Below are 17,639 nucleotides of genomic sequence, written 5' to 3' on the forward strand. Positions count from 1 at the left end.
AGGATCATGTCCACAGCAGAGGATCATGTCCAAAGGCCACCTTTGTCACCCAGTCCCCAGCCTCAGCAAAGCAGCTTCCTCCCTGCTGTGAGATGGGGCTAAGATACTCTCCAAGGGCTGGTTAAAAGCCTGAATGATGCTTTGCTACATGCAACATTACAGAAGCACAAAGTACTGTTGGTACTAAGTCTGGCATAAGCTGAAGGAGCAATCTTGTTTTCTTTTCCAAGACAGACTTTGGGATTTCCTTCACCTGGGTCAGCACCTGTCGGTGTGTCAGGAGGCTTTTTTGGAAAGGACAGAAAATGCTGTCAAGCTTTCATCTGCATCTAAAACATGTTTTAGCCTCATGCTTCATGCAGAACATAGTGCCATTGCTTAAAACAAATCTGTACATCTCTAATTTCCTTGCGTTACTTTCCAAAGATCCCAGTCTTAGTGTGGCTTGTCAATAGTCTCTCACCACAGGTTACCCTTTCTGACAGGTTCATTTCCAAGTCCCAAACTGTCTCCCACAACAGTTCAATTGGAAACTGCAGCCCCTTGGCCATGGCCACCGTGTGCCACTGTGAGCCTGGACTGGCCACCTCTGCCAGCACTCCAGGGCTTTCTCAGTGGGGGGGCAGGACAAGACAGAACATGTTGAGACATAGCAAAGAGAGAATTATGCCAAGTTCAAAGATTAGTTGTTGGCTTATTAGGTTTTCCTCTAAGCTCAGTATTAAGTAATTCTAAATGACCCACACAGAAGTCAGAAGGGAGGATTAGTAAAGTTTAATGGTGGAGGTTTGAGTTTGGAAGTGTCATGGGACTAAAAGTGCTGGCAAACAACAAAATGTTTCCCCCCTTGCTGGTAGGTGTTTCTTAGTATCTTTAAAATTGTTTTACCTCACTTGCTAGTTTTCTGAGTATTTTTAATAAGCGTTCCCATGCCCATTCAGCCTCAAATAGCTCTTGGGTTTATAAATGTATTTCATTGTCTCTCTGTATCTTTTTGATGCATTTATTCCAAATCCCTTTTGGGTAATCTAATCTCTGGTTTTGGTGGTCTCTGCTCAGGGCTGGCTTTAACTGGAAGTGAATAAACTGAGCTGAAAGGCAAGTCAGGTGAGCACTTCAATAACTCCTACAGAAGATGGTGGCTCTTCAGGGAGGTTGTACTTGGTGGAGGTTTCACTCTTGAACGAAGTAGTATGAAAATAATCTCCATGTGGCCATGTCAATGGCAGTGGAAGTTATCTTAAAAGAGAAGAAGGTTGCACAGATACCCCAGGAAAGTCCAGGCTGATGGAGACCATGCACCAACCACAAAAACATGTCATTGCTGGTTTTGACACTGATTTATATAGAAGTATTTGGAAAGGATGCACTGGCCATCTGCCTCTTCAGCTGACCCACTGCTTGGTGTAATTTCTCGTAAATACTGTTACAGGGACAATCCTTTATTCCTTGTGAGGAAAAACAAAATACAGCTTCAGTCTCCTTTTAAAGCTGCATCTTATACCACAGGCAAGGGTCTTCCCACACACATGTTCTGGGGTGTCCTGCCCAAGCAGCAGGGCCACCTGAGCCCAAGGCATTTCCAGGGAGCAGGAGGGGTGCTCTGCCCCTAGAAACATCCTGGTACCCCCAGGAGAGGAGAGGGACACTGTCTCTTTCTGACAGTGGGTAGCAGCTGAGGGCTGCATCCCAAAACATGCAATCCTGCTGCTTGTGTGAGGACACAAGTGAAAATGCTGCCAAGCACCTGTGACTGCCAGCAGGGAGAGAGGCTGGATGCTCCACGTGTGCAGCCAGGCTGATGATTCCCAATGGGACTGGGGCCTGGTTCTGTCCAAAATTTAGGTCCCTGCCAGGAGGTGATGCACATGAGCCAGGGCACAGCCCCGTGCTGCCACAGGGACCCTTCCCCACTGACACACTCAGGATCCAGCCCCTGTGCCAGGGGTGCTGCCCTGCTGCAAGGGACAGGTCTGGCAGAGATGGATTGTCTCCATGCCATGCTGAGGTTGTCCTCAGCCCTGTTTCAGCTCAGCAGTGACCCAGGCTGCTGCCTGCAATCTGAGGCAGGCAGCTCCCCCCACGCTAAGCTGCAAGGTCTCTATCCTGCTGACAAGTCTCTGCAAAGCACAGGGTTTATTGCAAAAAAAAAAAAAAAAAAGAAAAAAGAAAAACCACACATTAAAAAAAAAAAAGGCCAAACCACCAAGTAACAGAAAACACACAACCTGGGGCGCTGGGCTGGCCAGTCCCTGCTTGCTGGCTCAGCCTGGTGCCCAGGTGAGCCCTGCCCCACCTCACAGCAGCCCAGGGAGTGAGCCAGAGCAAGCACAGCAGTAAGTGGGCAGCGGGCAGCTCAGCTGCTGCACAAGGTGGATGCTGCTCGGGTGCAAGGTGTGATTCCCAGCAGCTGCTGCATTGGGTGCCTGTCACACAGCCCTGCCCAGGGCTGGCTGGAGCAGCCCTGCTGATGATCACCCACCTGGCTCTCTTCCATTTAATGCAGTCAGGAGGTGGCCTGCAGTGAGCAGCAGTCTGTGTAGTCACCAGGGGCTGGAGACTCTGGCCAGGACTTTTGGGGCTGTGGGGAGGTGCATCCATCCATCCCCAGCACTTACCTCCTGCTGCTGGGATAGGGCTTCAAAAAGAGTTGGGAGGTGGGAAGCATGGACACTGGGATGCTGTGAGCAGTACTGCGGGCTCGGGATCAGCCTCTGGAGAGCCACAGGCAGATTTGGGAGGTGCCCAAGCACCTGGTGGGCACAGAGGCCAAGCACTGGGGCAGCTGGTGGCCATGCGTGCCTGACCTTGCATTCCCTCCTCAGCTCTCCCTGGCCTCCAGGACAGCTGTAAGAAATCCTCAAGCCTCTCCTGAATCTCTCAGCAGTAGGAAACAGCTGAGCTCTTTGATTTCTCATGGCCCTTCCCACCCTTTAGGCAAGTGCAAAGTTTGGGTCGCTGCTGGGGCCCCACTAGCCATCCCTTGGCAGGAACAAAGAGCATCCTGTGCCACCCACCAGATGGAGGAGGGGAAGGGGCACTGACAGGGGCAAAGGGAGGACATGCCAGAGTCAGAGGGAAGGAGGTAGGTACCCATTCCAACCATGAGGAAAAGAGCATCCTCAAGATGCTCAGTGCCATTTTCCCTTAAAATGCTGGCTTATTAAAAAAAATAAAAAAATAAAAAAAAGAAACAAAAAAACCCAGCCATGACTCTCCCATGGAGAGGAGCTGAAACTCTGGGGCCATCCATCGCAATCCCCTTGTCATGCATATTCCCACAAGTATTTCTGGAGCCATCTCTCCCCAGACAAGTTCCAGCTTGGAGGCTGTTACAGCAACAATCCGAGACAAAGCTATCTCGATGTCCTCTGCTGAGCACAGCCCGCTCTCTCATGGAGCAGAGGGGTTCCATGGCCCTCCTGTGTCCATTGCCCCTGGAGACCTCTCCTCTCCTGCCCACAGTGTGCAGTCACTGCTCCAACACGGGCTCTGGGTCGGCAGTGCCCGCACGGGATGGCAGTGCCAGCTCCCAGAAATGGCTGGCACCCTGTGCCCGGCAGCCTGGGAACGCTGGCAGCCCCAGCAGGGATTAGTGATGATTCAGGGGATTTCACCACAGCCTGCAGGGAGGCCGGCCAGTTTCTGTGGGCAAACCGCAAGGCCTCGGTGAAACACCAGCTTCCCTGCCCGAAATGGCTTCACCAGCCATGCCCCAAAGCCAGCTGGTTTGCATCTCACCGCCTCCAGCCTGTCCCCGGCCAACTGGGACAGCGCAGCAGGAGGAGTCACCTCTGTGCCAAAGACAGTGCCCAGCCTCCATCAGCTCTCATGGGCAGAGCTGGCACTAGAGCGGAACCCTCAGCTTCGCTGCAGTTTGGATGTGCAGCACATTTGAACTGCAAACAGACACTATTCACACCCCAGCAAACCTGCCCCTGGTGAATGGGCTCACTGCTCTGCTGGGCCAGGCATGGGGTTTCAGGTGAGTTCATTCAGTAATTTTCCAGTCTCACTCTTTCCCATGTAATCCAGGAAAGCTTTGCTGTGCTTGAGTGCTACCATCACACACCATCACAATAAGGCACTGCAAATACATAAGCTGACACTTCCAAGGTCTTCCAGGTTATTCTCAGTTTCACTCCCTGGTCATCAATAATGGATGTGGAAAAAGCAACCAGACTGCAGCTGTCAGCCAAACCTCACACCCACCTGCACAAAACACAGGGAAAAGCTGAGGTCCTTGCAGAGATCTGGAGCTTGCATGTATATGGTAAAATAAACTTCAATTTCTGAAATTGCATTGAAGAAAGCTCAGGGTTGCCCATTCTTGTATATTTTTAGCTGAACTTTTCACATTCATAGAAAACTTCAATGTTAACATTTTTCTACCCATTTTCCTGGGTGTTGAACATGAGGCATTCTGCCCTTTTAAAAGTTTAATTCATATATATATATATATATATACACACACACACACATTTGTGCATATATGTATATATAAATGGTATCTCAGAGTCTTACTCACTGCCTGAAGGAGAAAAACAAAAATCTTCGGTAGGTTTGGATGCATCTGAGTTTATTTTTACCCTGTCTGATACTGCAGAATTTCCCTGCTAATTGTCAATCCCAGGCTGAGCTCATGCTGCCAATTTGATCACTAGACTCACACTGTGGGTGTAGCAGGTACTACTTCTCACCTGGCACACTCAGCCCAGCTCTGTGCAGTATTTGGACAAAAAAACCCACCCAGATGGTGTTTCAAAAGGTGGGGGAAGCCCAGAGGTTCAGGAATGACACCTTGGGCAGCCCTCGCCTCTGGCCAGCAGCTCATGGCCAGTGAGGTGCTTGGGGACTGGGTGTCCAGGGCAAGTGGCCCACATGGGCTGTGAACAGCAGCTGGTCAGGGGCTTGTGTGATTTCTGTGTAAGGAAATAAATCTAACATGTCATAACCAGGAGAAGAGGGTTAAGCAATGCAGAAGGCCCAGTTGTGATTAGCTTCTCATCTTGTGCTGTGGGGTGTTCTCCATCGCTGGGCTGGGCTCCCCTCCACTGCAGACAAATAAGGCCCAACAAAGCCCCATGATGGTGGGGAAGTGCCCTGCCTCACTGGGGGAGAGCAGGAGAAAATGTCACCCAGGCTATTTCCAGCTTTGTAACTATGTTTTTCTAGGAGGAGGGAAGGCAGACTAGCCAGAGGAATGTGGAGCAGCCAAAGGAGCCTGCTGGCCTGCTGCTTCCCCAGGGGAAAAGCAAAGCAAACAGGAGATGAAAAGCCTGTGATGCCATCTCCATCCTCAGAAGAGTGCCTTGCCTACCACACTACCACATTTTTTGTGTGTGGGTGGGTGGGTGGAGAAAAGAACAAAGATCACTCAAAGTCTTCTGCTCAAGTTATTCCATGTTGCGTAAAAATATGGTAATGCTCATCTGAGGACACGCTGGAGCCTAAACCCTCCCAGGTGAGTGCCGGAGACATTAGGCAATAGCACCTTCCTTTTCCTTCTTGGCCTAGCACTGGATGCTGAGCAAAATGGAAAGCTGGGAGAAAGCATTGCCCTGCCCTAGGCTGTGGTTGGAGCTGAGCAAGAATCCTCTGTGGAGAGCCGGACTGCAGCAGGAGCCTCCTGTGCCCCAGGCAGAGCACTCACCAGGCATCCAGCAGGTAAAACCACCTTGCTCCATCCCTTATTTTTGTGAGAGAGGAGGGACACGGTTTGGCCACCTTGTCCCAGAAAGCAGGAGCCTCCCTGGAGCAGCTGGAGCTGCTCGGGAAGCAGCCATCCTGTCCTGTCTGGAGGCACAGGGAGCTTGACCACTGCTCTGAGGGCTGCGAGCCTCCCCCACCGGGGCCACGCTGTGGTGCTGAGTCCACAAGAGGGTGAGACACCATGAATCATTTTCCAGTAGATAGCACGGAAGTGGGATAAGGAGCATTTAAGCTGCCAGCGAGTGTAACATGAGAGGCAAGCGGCTCCCAAAGAGATTCATTTCTTGAGCAAGGACTCTGGGGTGCCAGCAGGCAGCACGCTGCCTGTGCCACACGTGTCCAGAGGCAAGGCTTGGCACCACACCAGCCAGGGCTGGCCAGCTGCTCCCTGAGGGAAGCAGAAACAGGAGGAAAATGTAATGACAAGCAGAAATTTCTCTTTAGAACATTATAAAAGTGATGCACGTCTCGCAGCACCCAAGGAATAACGTGCCAGCCCGGACGAGCAGGGGTAGTGAAACAAGACAACACAAGGGGCTGCCTTGCAGCAGCAGGATTGCAGCAACCATCCCTGCTCCCCAGTCTACAGAGGAGAAAAGCTCAGCTGAAATGTCACAGGAAAGCCCAAAGATGGCCCAAAGGGCTCCTGGCACCTCTCCTCCCCCAGCACTGCTGGGACCAACAGAGCAGTCCCCACTCCAGGCCTGGTGAGGACACTGCCATCACCATGGGGGGTGATGAGAGCAGGAGCCACACGGCTCCTCTCCAAAAGCTACAGGACAGAGGTGGTTAATGCAGGTTCCCTGGATAAAGCACAGCACTGACTGATAGCCTTCCCCTCCTCTCCTGTCCCATGGCAGCCTGCCAGCAGCTGGCACCATTTTGAGTGCCCAGAGCACAACCAAGCGGCTGCTCCATACAATCCATGATGGGCACCCAGGGCACAAGGGTGAGTAATGCCAAAGACCAAAACAAAGCTTTTAAGGTGAGGGAGCAGGAGCTTTAATCTCTCTCTTAATCAGAGGTTTTCAGAAAGTCCCACCTGGGGTTGGTCACAGTCTCCACCTTTTGCCAGGACACATTCTTCCTCAGAAATATTTGCAATTGCTTTGTACCAGCTGAAACAAAAGCAGGGTCACATGGCAGCAACATGAGGGAACACAGCAAAGGTAGTGCGTGGGAAAGAAAACCAATCAAAAAGAAGTATTTTCTAGTTGGATGCAGGCATTAAAGACTGGCTTGCTGCTTTGAGCACAATTGTTTAGCCAGCTACAGGTGCTGTCCCAGACTGCAGGGACTCAGGGGCTGAAAGCAGACAAATGTAACAGCTCTGATGGGTTAAGAACATAGGAGAAACAAGATGCATAGAGAGAGAAATGTTTTTATTAGTCCAGCTGATATAGCTAGAAAAAAATAGACAAGTTTTCAGGCAACTCCTTTCATTAGGTAATTGCTGTGAGCGCAGTAACGACGCTGTGTTGAGGAGAGGCACCACTAAATGAACACTCTCTGATTACAAGAAGCAAAACCAGCTATTTGCCAAGCGTCTGTGAACAGTGACATGAAGCACAGCATGGGGGATCTAAAGAATATACAGAGCCAACCGGTTGTCTCTTGCACCATTTTCTCTTCCCTGCTTTCACAAGCTTCGTACAGAAAACTCCTGTGCTGATTAACTCAAATACAGGAACACCCAGTACAGAACAAAACTCTTACATATGATCTCCTCTCCCCCACCCAATTAACTTTGAAACAGATACAAAGCTGTATTAAAAGAAAAAAAAATCTTATCTGAAATGTTCACTCAGCCTTTTCTCACCAAAATTAAATTAGCTTACCCCAGCTGGAATCATCTCTTCAGCTAAGTGACAGCCTGCAATCACAGCCTTAGAAATATCACAGCCTTTACAAAAGAAAGCATCAGTTATCTACACAAACCTATATAAAGCTGCACGCCAAGGAACTCTGCATCAACCTCTCGTCATGCTCCCTCCATCAAAGCTGTGTTTTAGCAGTGGGTAGAGCTGTTGAGCAGGTGCATCTGCATGACCTGCAAAGGCTGCTCTTCCCAAGGGTCTGATGCTCCCAGTTAGCAATACTTGTGGAAAATGCTGCTCCTGTATGTTAATAACATGATGCTTCCACACAGCAAGCACACATGTACAGCCATTCTGGAGAACAGACCTACTTGATGCAATCTTGACTCATACCCAGAGAACTACCTGAGCTTGCAAGCCAGGCCCAGTTTGGAAAAAAACTATTTAGCATGTTTTAATTGACTATAATGCTCAGTTTTAGGTTCATGGGGCAACCGGTGCAGGGGCCATCAAGAGTCAGCTGACTAAAGCTCATTAGCTGGTATTTTCCTGTAAGTGGCAGCTTCCAGCTCCCATCTCTGCCCTGGCTGAGCTGTAATCACTTGAGAAGAATGGGCTGAATTAATCTAGGTTTCACCTCACCCCTAACACTCAGAAGAGCAACTGGTTGTTTACACTAGCTAGGATGAAGACAAGCTTCTGCCCATACAGCAGCTCAGGGTCACTAACACCATGGGCTGGAGTCTGACCTCAGAGCCTTGCCCTGCACCCCCGAGGGCCCACCTGAGAAGAGCAGCAGCCCTCTGCACCCAGCCGTGCCTCCCCTCCCTTACAGGAACCAGCCTGGCTTGCAGTACTCAGGATAATGAGAGTTTACAGTTGGCAGGAGCAGATGCACAAGTCAAAGCCTTGGAGGTAGGGCATGTTTGCAGTGACTCATGTTTAACATTAGTTCTCAAATTTACAGCAACTACAATCAAGTTAAGAGGTTCAACTTCTGAAACTGCTTTAACAACATTTCAACTCAGCTGGCCTGCAGCAGCACACCTAGGAAGATGTGCTTGCACACAAAACCAGACCACCTAGCGTAACTACGAAAAACCAAGTCACTTAAATCTCAAAGACATTCAGTTAACATAGCTAAGACATCTCAGGCCAAACAATAGTTTATTTCATTTCATTTTCAGCAACATCTCAACCATCAAAAAAATAAACTCTAACACAGATGGATGGAAGACTTCTCTACAGTGTAACTAAGTGGGCTCTGACCCCAAGGGTTTGAATTGGAGTGACATTTTATTATTCATCCAATAAGTTAGGAAGCATGAGAATAAAGTGCTTTATTTCTGAGCTGGCATGAGGTCATCAATGGACTGGCCTTTTTCAAGGCGTTTCTCCATTTCAATGAGAAGCTTCACTCCATCCACCACCATCTGCACCAGCTCCACCTCAGAGAAGCCAAGACGATCAGCATTGGAGACATCAAACACTCCTCCAACAGCAGCTGTGTCCACACCACCTGCAGCAAGACATTCAGTTACAACATTGACCTCAGCCAGAGCAGGTGAGTCTGCCTTTCTTCCCTTACTAGCTTGAGGCAGGGACACAGCAGGACCATTTTCTACAAGCTGCCACTGGTGCCTCATCCTACATGCAAGAAGATAAAGCCATGTGTGACTGCCAACATGAACCACAGAACATGCAATGAGGCCAGCTCTTTATTCTTCTGACCCACAAGCAATCTAACCTGAGGTCACAAGTACCCACTGGAGCCATCTGCTAGCCACAGGTTAAACCAGGATTCCTGCCTTTGCTTATGAACAGGAACCAGGTGCACCTAAACTGGAGCTCAAAATGACACACAGGACATTAACTAGATAGCCAGACAAAGTACATACTAAGTAGAGCACTGGCATCCTCAACTCCTCCACTATACAGTTTGAAAACTTTTTTCTCTCCATGTGCTTTACAAGGGTTTATTTTGGATGGTGTGACAGGCACTGACAGTGTGAAACAGGAGATGCCTCTGGCCATAACCAGGCATTTGCTGGTGTCCTAGGGCAGACTGACTCAGCCCAGAGTTAACTCTCACCTGTGCCTCGTTTCTGCAGCCGAAGTCTCTTGAGGACTTCTCCAAATTTCTCATGTTTCCCAAGGTGTGGGAGCTTGATGTGCACACCAGCACGGAGCCCTGTTCCAAGGTTGGATGGGCAGGTCAGGATGTAGCCCAAGTGTGGATTCCACATGAACTCGTAGTTTTTGGCCTTGAAGAGACTCTCTATCTATAAATAGAAAGAATGAATGTTTAGAGATTGTTCTCTACCTTAAAATCATAGAACATCCATTAGTGCTCACTTGCAGCTTCAGTCACTCAGCAACAGCCACAACACTCGGAACAGCTATTTCAGCCACAGAAGCCCCCTCCCTGTAGAAAAAATGGCCACCAACAAGGGACTTTTAAGGCCTTCACCTTGCTCCTAGCAGCAAGACAGACTAAGTATAAAAGCTACACTCCTTACGTCCCTATCTGTTGGGAAGCAGGATTTAACACATGTCAAGCTGGCACATCTCTTAGGATCAGGAAAGGGGCTGGTAAAGCCCAAGCTCATATCAAGACTAGAAGTAGAGAACTTGAGTCCAGCTTTGCCCATGCACATTGAAGCAATTTCTCCTCCTCCCCAAGGTGTCTCAAAGCTTTAGAGAACTATGTAGAATTTATTTATACAGTTGAGACATTTGGATAAGGGTGCCACCATATCAAGCAAACATTCTAGATTACACAGCTACAAGGCTTTTTGCCAAAACACCTGTTTTGGAGCCTTCACAGCTCTGGATCTCCAAGTGTTCTCAGAGATCCAGGCAGGCTATAAAACATAACCGTGGAGGACTCCAGAGGGGGCTTGAAAACTGCCTTCTCAGATCTAACCAGAGAACCACGTGCCATTTGAACACACAGCCCAGACAATGGGGATTTACCTTTGTTAGTCCAGTACAGAAGCGACTGAATACTTCCTTCATGTTGCCACCCTTCTGCATGGAAATAACTCTAAGGTGATCCTCCTCATTGATCCAAACAAGGAAAGTCTTGTTATCATTGTGCCTAGGAGACAAAGCAATCAGTTTGCTGTCTTGCCCACCCCACATTTTGAAGATGGCCCCAAACTGCTCATCGCTGCAATTTTTAGTTCAAGAGGCTCACTTAGCTCCTTCAACAAGATTGATCTCCTTTCTTTTGCCCACGCAGGACCTGAGTTAAGCTGGTAGTTGTTACCCTGCTCTTTTCAAGAGGTAATTTGAATTGGCCTTTACAGAGTGAGTAATAACATGACATTACCTAGTCTTACAGTATCCAAACCTAAAACCCCCTCATCCCCCTAGCTCACTTGTGGCTCCAGTTTACAAATTAAGGTATTTCTGCTCAGCAATTTGCAGAAAGGTGATCCATAGACTTTGAGGGAGTCCTGTACAATAATGTTCATAATGACACCATGTGTAACAAGCCTTTTCAGCAGTATTTTGTCAGATTATGTCAAACTGCACTTTGTACCTTAAATTCATGGTGAAAGTTAGATCAGGGCTCTTCAGAGATGCTATATAAAAATCATCTGAACAATGGGCTCCTCCTGCCCCAGCTTGCAGCTGACAGCAAGTACCATCATCCGTGTTTATCTTGCTAGTAATTTCTGAACTTGATTAGGATCAAAAATTAGCTAGTACCCGAGGAAAGTTATTTATGCAGACAACACTAAGACATTACACACTTCAAGTCTGTAGATTAGTCATGCTCAGATGACAGTGCTATCTGGTGCTGGCAATCTGCAGGTAGATGATGCAATCTTAAAGGTGACCTACAGAAACAAAGCATGCTTCCTCTGGGTTGTACTGAAACAGCTGCAGTAATAAGACTGGAGCGTTCCTGTTGATAAAAACCTAGCCCTTAGCTTATAAGGGAGCAAGTTAATTATGCTGCAGAAGCTCCTGAGATGCAGTTTTATGTAGGTGACCTACATTTAAAACAAGCAGAATCCTTCTATTCCACACCTCTGCATCTGTCAATTCCTGTCACCAAGTCTCTGGGGACAGGGGGGAGATCTCATCCCTAGCACAGATAAAGTCATAACAGTCCAGCACCAGTGAGTTTCTGCAAGCAGAAGTGAAGAGACTACAAGGGAGTAACTATGCACCCAGGATCAACCCTGAGCTAAGACACTGCTGTGGTTTGTAGCACACAAGTTACTCTCAACTCTTGTGGAAGAGCCAACTGTGGTGGCACATCTGCTCCTTTACAAGTGATTACTTCCACATGCTGATTCAGTTTTTGCATGGTAGCTCACTAACCCATGCAGGCTCTGGTTCTGGGCTAAACAAGCTGGCTTGTTCTTACCAGCATAAGAACACTTGTCCAAATTTTGCTGGTTAACTGCAAGTTCTCTGTAGCAGTTTCTCATCAAATACAGTAATGTAAGGTGAGAAACTACTATTTTGCCCAACAGTACAAGTCACCACCTAAATGGCAAGACTTGAACTTCTATGACTGCTTCCTCACAGACATACTCACCAGATACCCCTGGCATCAGGCCAGTCTCGTGCCATCCCAGATGCCAACAGAAGAGGAGAAACTGGCTTGTCAAACAGGAAGTGGTCATCAATCAGCTGCTGCTGCTCTGCATCAGTCATGTTCCTCAGAGCATAGTACTTCCCCTTGAGATCACCGTCCAGACTACCCAGAGCTGAGAGAGAGAGACTCTTTCAGAATGGGACTAAAGGTTCTACACTTTCCCAGCACTTTGGAGACCACACACAAAGTATGGCAATGTTTGATCTGCTGGGTCTGGTTCCTCCCTTGCTTTCATGTGCAATGGCAATGCCCTTGTGGCAGAACCTGAGGCAGTATCAGATGATTTGTCTGCACCTTCCAGGCTTATACAAGTAGCCTTTGTTCCCTTACATGCAGTATAGAATCATTACTGCTGCTGAACTCTACAAACGGAGTCTGCCTTTCTTCCAAGGAGAACCAAGGTTATGAATATAACAAGCAGCATTATTCTAGTCAAGGACTGTTACCCTGCCCTTGAGAGGTTTTGAAACAACTACACACTCAGCCTCCAGAACCGCACCTTGAGCACTGGGAGGCAATAGGGAAAGAAAAAAAAACAAACAAAAAACTGAAGAGCTCCACTGAAAACCAGTGCTTACTCTAGTCAGCTGCAGATTTGGAACAAGACTCCATCTCTAAGCAAGCTGAACATTAATGAAAGTCAATTAAATGCAGCCACAAAACACTGCACCCCATGACTCAAGCCCTGCAGTTGCTACATACCTGTTACATTTCAGGTTTGAGTCCTGACGAACCAACCTCTTTCTCCACACACACAGACAGAAGCTTTTGAGATCAGCAGAGGTCAACTTTAATGCAGTCCAACTTCCCTCTGCCATGTGCTCTTGCTCTCAGCTACAAGCTGCAATGCTGAGGCAGCTCTAAAGCAACGAGCCTTCTCCAGGGAAAAAGGCTCCACGCTCAGACTAAGTCTCCAGGGAGGTGCCTTTTGCCAAGCGCCTCCATTTTCAAACTGCAAAGAACACCTCTTGCGCAAAGGACAGAACGGTGTCCCTGATGCACCCAGGTCTCACTTTACCTTCAACAGAGAGCTTCTCAATCGCCCGCCTCTCTCCTCGACTGCAGTGCGGGGGAAGGCAGAATCCACGGATGCTTCTGCCAGTTCTGACACGGGAACTTAGCACGTAATTGGGATCCAGGTCATCACCTCCCTACAAGATTAGGAAACCAGCAAGTACAACCCTGTTACCAAGATACCTAAACATATGTAGCCCCCATGCATTTAAGAATGCACTTTACACCTGAGGCATTGACTACCTGGCCTGTAAGCCAGTGCCTCATTCAGGGCTATTTTCTTCAGCCTCACATCAAGCATCTGTGTAACACAACTCTTGCTCTGACTTCAAGGCTACAGCTACTGAGTAGTCCTAGAAGACAGGGATATGACCAGAACATCAGTTCCATGTCCATTTCAGATTGTGGTCTGGGCTTCTTTTACCCCTTACAGATTTGCAATCTAGAGATATCAACGCAAGGAAAAACCTTCTTTAGGTAAGTGTTTATTCTTGAAAATGAGAATTATTCATTACTGTTCTCCCAAGTCTCTTTATTTTCAATATGGCTAGCAAATCAATATAGAGTTAGGAACTCCCAGAGTTTAGTTTCCAGTAACATGTAAAATCTGTAAAATTATTAAGAATCCTTACTCCTAGCCATAAAAATATTCAATAGCATGACACCATCAGCTGGTAATTAAGATCCAATATCAGACAGAAGAAAGTGTTTAAATTTTATGATCGATCTTGACTTCCAGGACAGTGTTGTTTAGGTTGACCGTTAGAGCCCACAGCTCACAGAAACACACACTGAAGGTGTTTGGCACAACCCACGCTGCAGCAGCACCTGAAAAAAGCTCCTGCTGCACACAAACTGCCCAGCCACTGACATCCCACAGCAGCAAGCTCTTCAGGCTGACTGCACCAGACTCACAGCCCAAGTGTCCATGCTGAGTGGAAGCAAGGGGACAGAGCCTAAGCAACCAGCTTAGGCAGCTGCCAACAACTTTACAATCCTCAGACCAATAATCTGTAATTGATCAAAACTTTGTACCTGCAGGTTATCAGCATTCAGGTCAGTCTTGTGCTGATCACTTGGTTTGTAGCCACCATGCCTGTCTTCAATAACTGGATCAAAGAGCTCCTTGAACACTTCGTAAGATTCTTCATCACCAGCCACACATCCTACTGTCATTATGAAGGGATGGCCTGGAGTGGTAATAAAGTCAAAGAGCTAAGTTTGGGTGACATTTGGCTGTACTCCAGTGCAGCACTAACCAGGCAAGGTCTTTAGTGGCAAGTCTAGTCACTTAGAAGTTCACTCTTACATAAAAACATTTGGAGAGACCCTAGATTTTACACTTCATCCAGTTCATGAAATGCAGTGCTATGGAAACCCATAGCTGTTGTCATTAAACCATGCTCATTTGTCAAGCTTGGTTTAGGACAAATTTGCACAGCACAGCTAATTTGACTAGCTAATTTAGATCACTGCATAGAACTTTATGCCTAAACAATCATGCTTTGCTGCAAGCAAGCATGCTTTGCTTTTTGCTCCTTCTGCTACAGAGCTACAATTCTGTAGTCTGCTCATAAATGCCACCTCCACAAGATTAGTTTTAAGTCACCATATTCAAAAGCACCAGTTTACTTCAGCTGGTTCACACGGAATATTCTCAATGCATTTTACCAGGATTATCAACCCCAGTCTGAATGACATCATCCAGGGTGAAGCCACTGGGCGTGACTCTGTCTCTCAGTTTCTCGTATAAATCCAGGGTTAGAACTTTGGCCATGTGGTTGTTGTGGGTGCTCAGGTCCGGATACTCCTCATCAGGAGGCAGTCTCTGATTATTTAGTTGGGCCATTTTGATATTGCTAGAGTAAAAATAAATACTGTAATGTTAACATGTAAACACATCTGCTCCCCCTTTTTCATAGAAGTGCTAGAAAACATCATGTAATCAGTCTGGAATAGGAATAGCCCAAGACAGCCAGGTAAACTGACATTCTTTTCCCCCCCTCCTCAGATGAGTTATAATTAGAATGCATTTGGTTTGACTTTTTTTTTTCTCTCCAGATTGAAAGTATTTAGCAGAGCAGTTACATAATTGAAGTGTCTGGGAATTGGTATGTCAGATCACAGCATGAAACATAGCTTGATGGAAACATGGCCTCCTAACAGAGCCATGCCTTTAGAGCAGTCTCTCAATGCTTTAGATTTGTCCCTCAGCAGCTTGAGAACTTTGGGTTCTCAAGCATTGTCAAGAAGCACTTCCAGTCAGGAGGGAGAACAGATCATTATGCAGACCTAACGATCCCATTACCTGGGTTGTCAACCCCAGTCTGGATACAATCATCCAGGGTAAATCCACTGGGAGTCTGTTTATCCCTCAATTTCTTGTACAGGTCCGGGGTCAGCACCTTAGCCATGTGATTGTTGTGAGCTTTCAGGTCAGGGTACTCCTCCTCAGGCTGGTACTTCATCTTCAGGAGGTTGTGGCTGTTTGAGAAGGGCATGGCTGACCCTACCGCAGTCACTAGGGGAGAAAGACGGGAAGCCTATCACTGGGGGTTTGGCAGCCTCCGGACCGCCCGGGGGAACGCCAGGCACCCAAAAGGTCACCTTGGCTCACGTTCCACCCGCACCCTTCACACCTCTGCCGCTACACCACCTTCCACAAGCGCCAAGAAGGAGGAAAGAAAGTAAGTTCTTCACCTCCACCAGCCTTGCCCCGTCCCCACCACGCCGGCCGCAGGGGCACAGGCTCTCCCGCCTCCCGGGGCACCGCCCGGGTGAGGGGACGCGCCCAAGGTCGCGCGGAGCAGCCGCTGCAGCAGCGGGCAGACCCCGCGCGGCTCCGGGGCAGGGGGAGCGGCCGGGCCGCCGCGGGCCGGGGGGGCTCGGTCCCGCCGGGACCCCGGGCCGGCCGGCAGGTGAGCGGGGCGGCACCGCCGCACCCTCGGTGCGCGGCCGCGCCTCCTCTCGCCGCTGAAGGGCGAGGGGAGCCGGAGGAGCGACGGCGCACTTCGCGTCCGCGGACACCCGGCTGCTCCCCGACCGGGGAGGGGAGGGCAGCATCCAACAAGCCCTTACACAACAGACGGTTCCCTCAGGGGACCTGGATGGGGCCAGCGTATGTAACTACCCTGCTAAATACCGGGTTAATCTGGTTTTAGAGCCCAACCAGCACGGCGAGCACCTGCGCCGCTCCCCGCGCCCCCCGCACCGGCTGCGCCCCTGCCCCGCGCCGCCCCTCGCGCTCCTCCTCAGCCGGACCGGCTCCACCCCACACAGCGGGGGAGGAAAAAAAAAAAAAGGGGGAAAAAAAAAAGAAAAAAAAAAATTAAAATCCTTTGTTTAAAGGCTGCAGAACGGCTCGGCTGCCCCGGGACTTACCGCGGGTTTCGCAGCTACACCAACAATCTCCGCGGCGCTGCGCGTATCACGCCGCCCGAGTCCGAGTGGAGCGCCAGCGGCCCCGCCGCGCGTCTTTTATATAGAGTGCGAGCCCGCACCCCCATTGGCCGTTATTTATAGCCCATTCATTCCATTGGGCCGCGCAGCGGCGGGCGGGGCAGGCGTTGCGCCGCCGGCCGGGCCCGCGCTCGCCGCCATTTTGCTCGGCGTCGGGGCGGTCGGTGGTGGGCGGCGGGAGCCTCGGGGCCGCTCCCGCGGCGCTGAGGCGGCCCCGGCGCCGTCCGTTACCGCCAGCGTGAGGGCAGGAACCCATCTCGTGTGCCGCCCGCCGAGGCGTGCCACCGCACACCAACGTGGCTGGTTGCAGGCTTCACACCTTTGCCAACACCTTGGTCGAGGGTTCAAACGCGGGTGTGATAATGCATCATCCCAAAATAAGGGTTGTGTAGCGTGCGGACTGGCCGTGCTGTCAGCCTCGCGAGTGGCGAGTGCCCCGGGCTGGCAGAAAGCCCCGAGGCGGCTGCGGATGCGGCGCCCAGCCCCCGGCAGCCTGGTTCTGCAGAGGGAGGACCTGCACCTCGCCTCCAGCACCTGCGAAACCGTGGGCTCGTTCTGCAGTTTCATCTGAAAGGAAGTAGAGTGATTGTGTGAATCGCAGTGAATCCTCTGCTCTCGTCATGTGCCAAAAAAAAAAAAAAATTCTTCTGCTTTTATTGGAGAGAGGGTGATTTCCTGCTAAAGACAGGCACAGGAACTCTGGGATCTGACCCATCTAAAGCTCACCTGAAATTTGCGAAAATAGTGACTTCCACTGGTGTTTTTGTAGGAATGAGCAAGTTTGTCCCAAAGCAAAGATGCAGCTGAGAATCCTGCTGTTTGCAGAAATTGCAATATGTTAACAATGTGAATGAGAATCTTGATTTGACTTTCACCTTTACATAATAGTATCTTTATCTTTCTCTGACGTGTTTCTCACAGCAGAACCCATGTTTATCCTCCTGTCCAAACAGAGTGTATTTATCCATGAGAGTGCAGATCTGAGTTCCAGAGTTGCTTTCTTGACATGAGCTGTGAAT

At 49.3% G+C, this 17,639-nt stretch overlaps 1 protein-coding gene and 1 long non-coding RNA gene across 3 annotated transcripts; one reads left to right on the forward strand and one right to left on the reverse strand.

The window, feature by feature from the left end:
• The first annotated feature begins 4,992 nt into the window (after nt 1–4,992).
• On the forward strand, nt 4,993–7,649 carry LOC119701614. The gene is made up of 2 exons (XR_005257103.1): nt 4,993–5,667; nt 6,573–7,649. It is a non-coding gene; the product is annotated as an uncharacterized LOC119701614 (long non-coding RNA).
• CKB (creatine kinase B) lies at nt 7,078–16,695 on the reverse strand. Of its 2 annotated transcripts, none has more exons than XM_038138540.1 (8): nt 16,543–16,685; nt 15,470–15,682; nt 14,197–14,351; nt 13,166–13,298; nt 12,088–12,259; nt 10,506–10,629; nt 9,622–9,811; nt 7,078–9,048 (listed from the first exon to the last, which is right to left on the reverse strand). In XM_038138540.1, the coding sequence occupies exons 2-8, from the start codon at nt 15,660–15,662 to the stop codon at nt 8,870–8,872; spliced, it is 1,146 nt and encodes a 381-aa protein (XP_037994468.1). In that variant the 5' UTR covers nt 15,663–15,682; nt 16,543–16,685; the 3' UTR covers nt 7,078–8,869. The 2 variants fall into 2 exon arrangements, with proteins under 2 accessions (XP_037994468.1, XP_037994469.1); XM_038138541.1 differs by lacking the exon at nt 15,470–15,682 and adding an exon at nt 14,833–15,020 and having other exon boundaries at nt 8,678–9,048; nt 16,543–16,695.
• Nucleotides 16,696–17,639: the final 944 nt, after the last annotated feature.

This window comes from Motacilla alba, chromosome 5 (assembly GCF_015832195.1).
Source record: "Motacilla alba alba isolate MOTALB_02 chromosome 5, Motacilla_alba_V1.0_pri, whole genome shotgun sequence".
Classification (NCBI taxonomy): Eukaryota; Metazoa; Chordata; class Aves; order Passeriformes; family Motacillidae; genus Motacilla; species Motacilla alba.

What these genes read in the sequence shown, in the direction of transcription:
- CKB (XM_038138540.1), bottom strand. Translation starts at nt 15,662, where the DNA reads ATGCCCTTCTCAAACAGCCACAACCTCCTGAAGATGAAGTACCAGCCT. An exon ending in TGAGAAGCTCTCTGTTGAAG is followed by an intron (nt 12,260 to 13,165) that starts GTAAAGTGAGAC and finishes TCTCTCTCTCAG; the next exon opens with CTCTGGGTAGTCTGGACGGT. An exon ending in CCTGATGCCAGGGGTATCTG is followed by an intron (nt 10,630 to 12,087) that starts GTGAGTATGTCT and finishes TTTGTCTCCTAG; the next exon opens with GCACAATGATAACAAGACTT.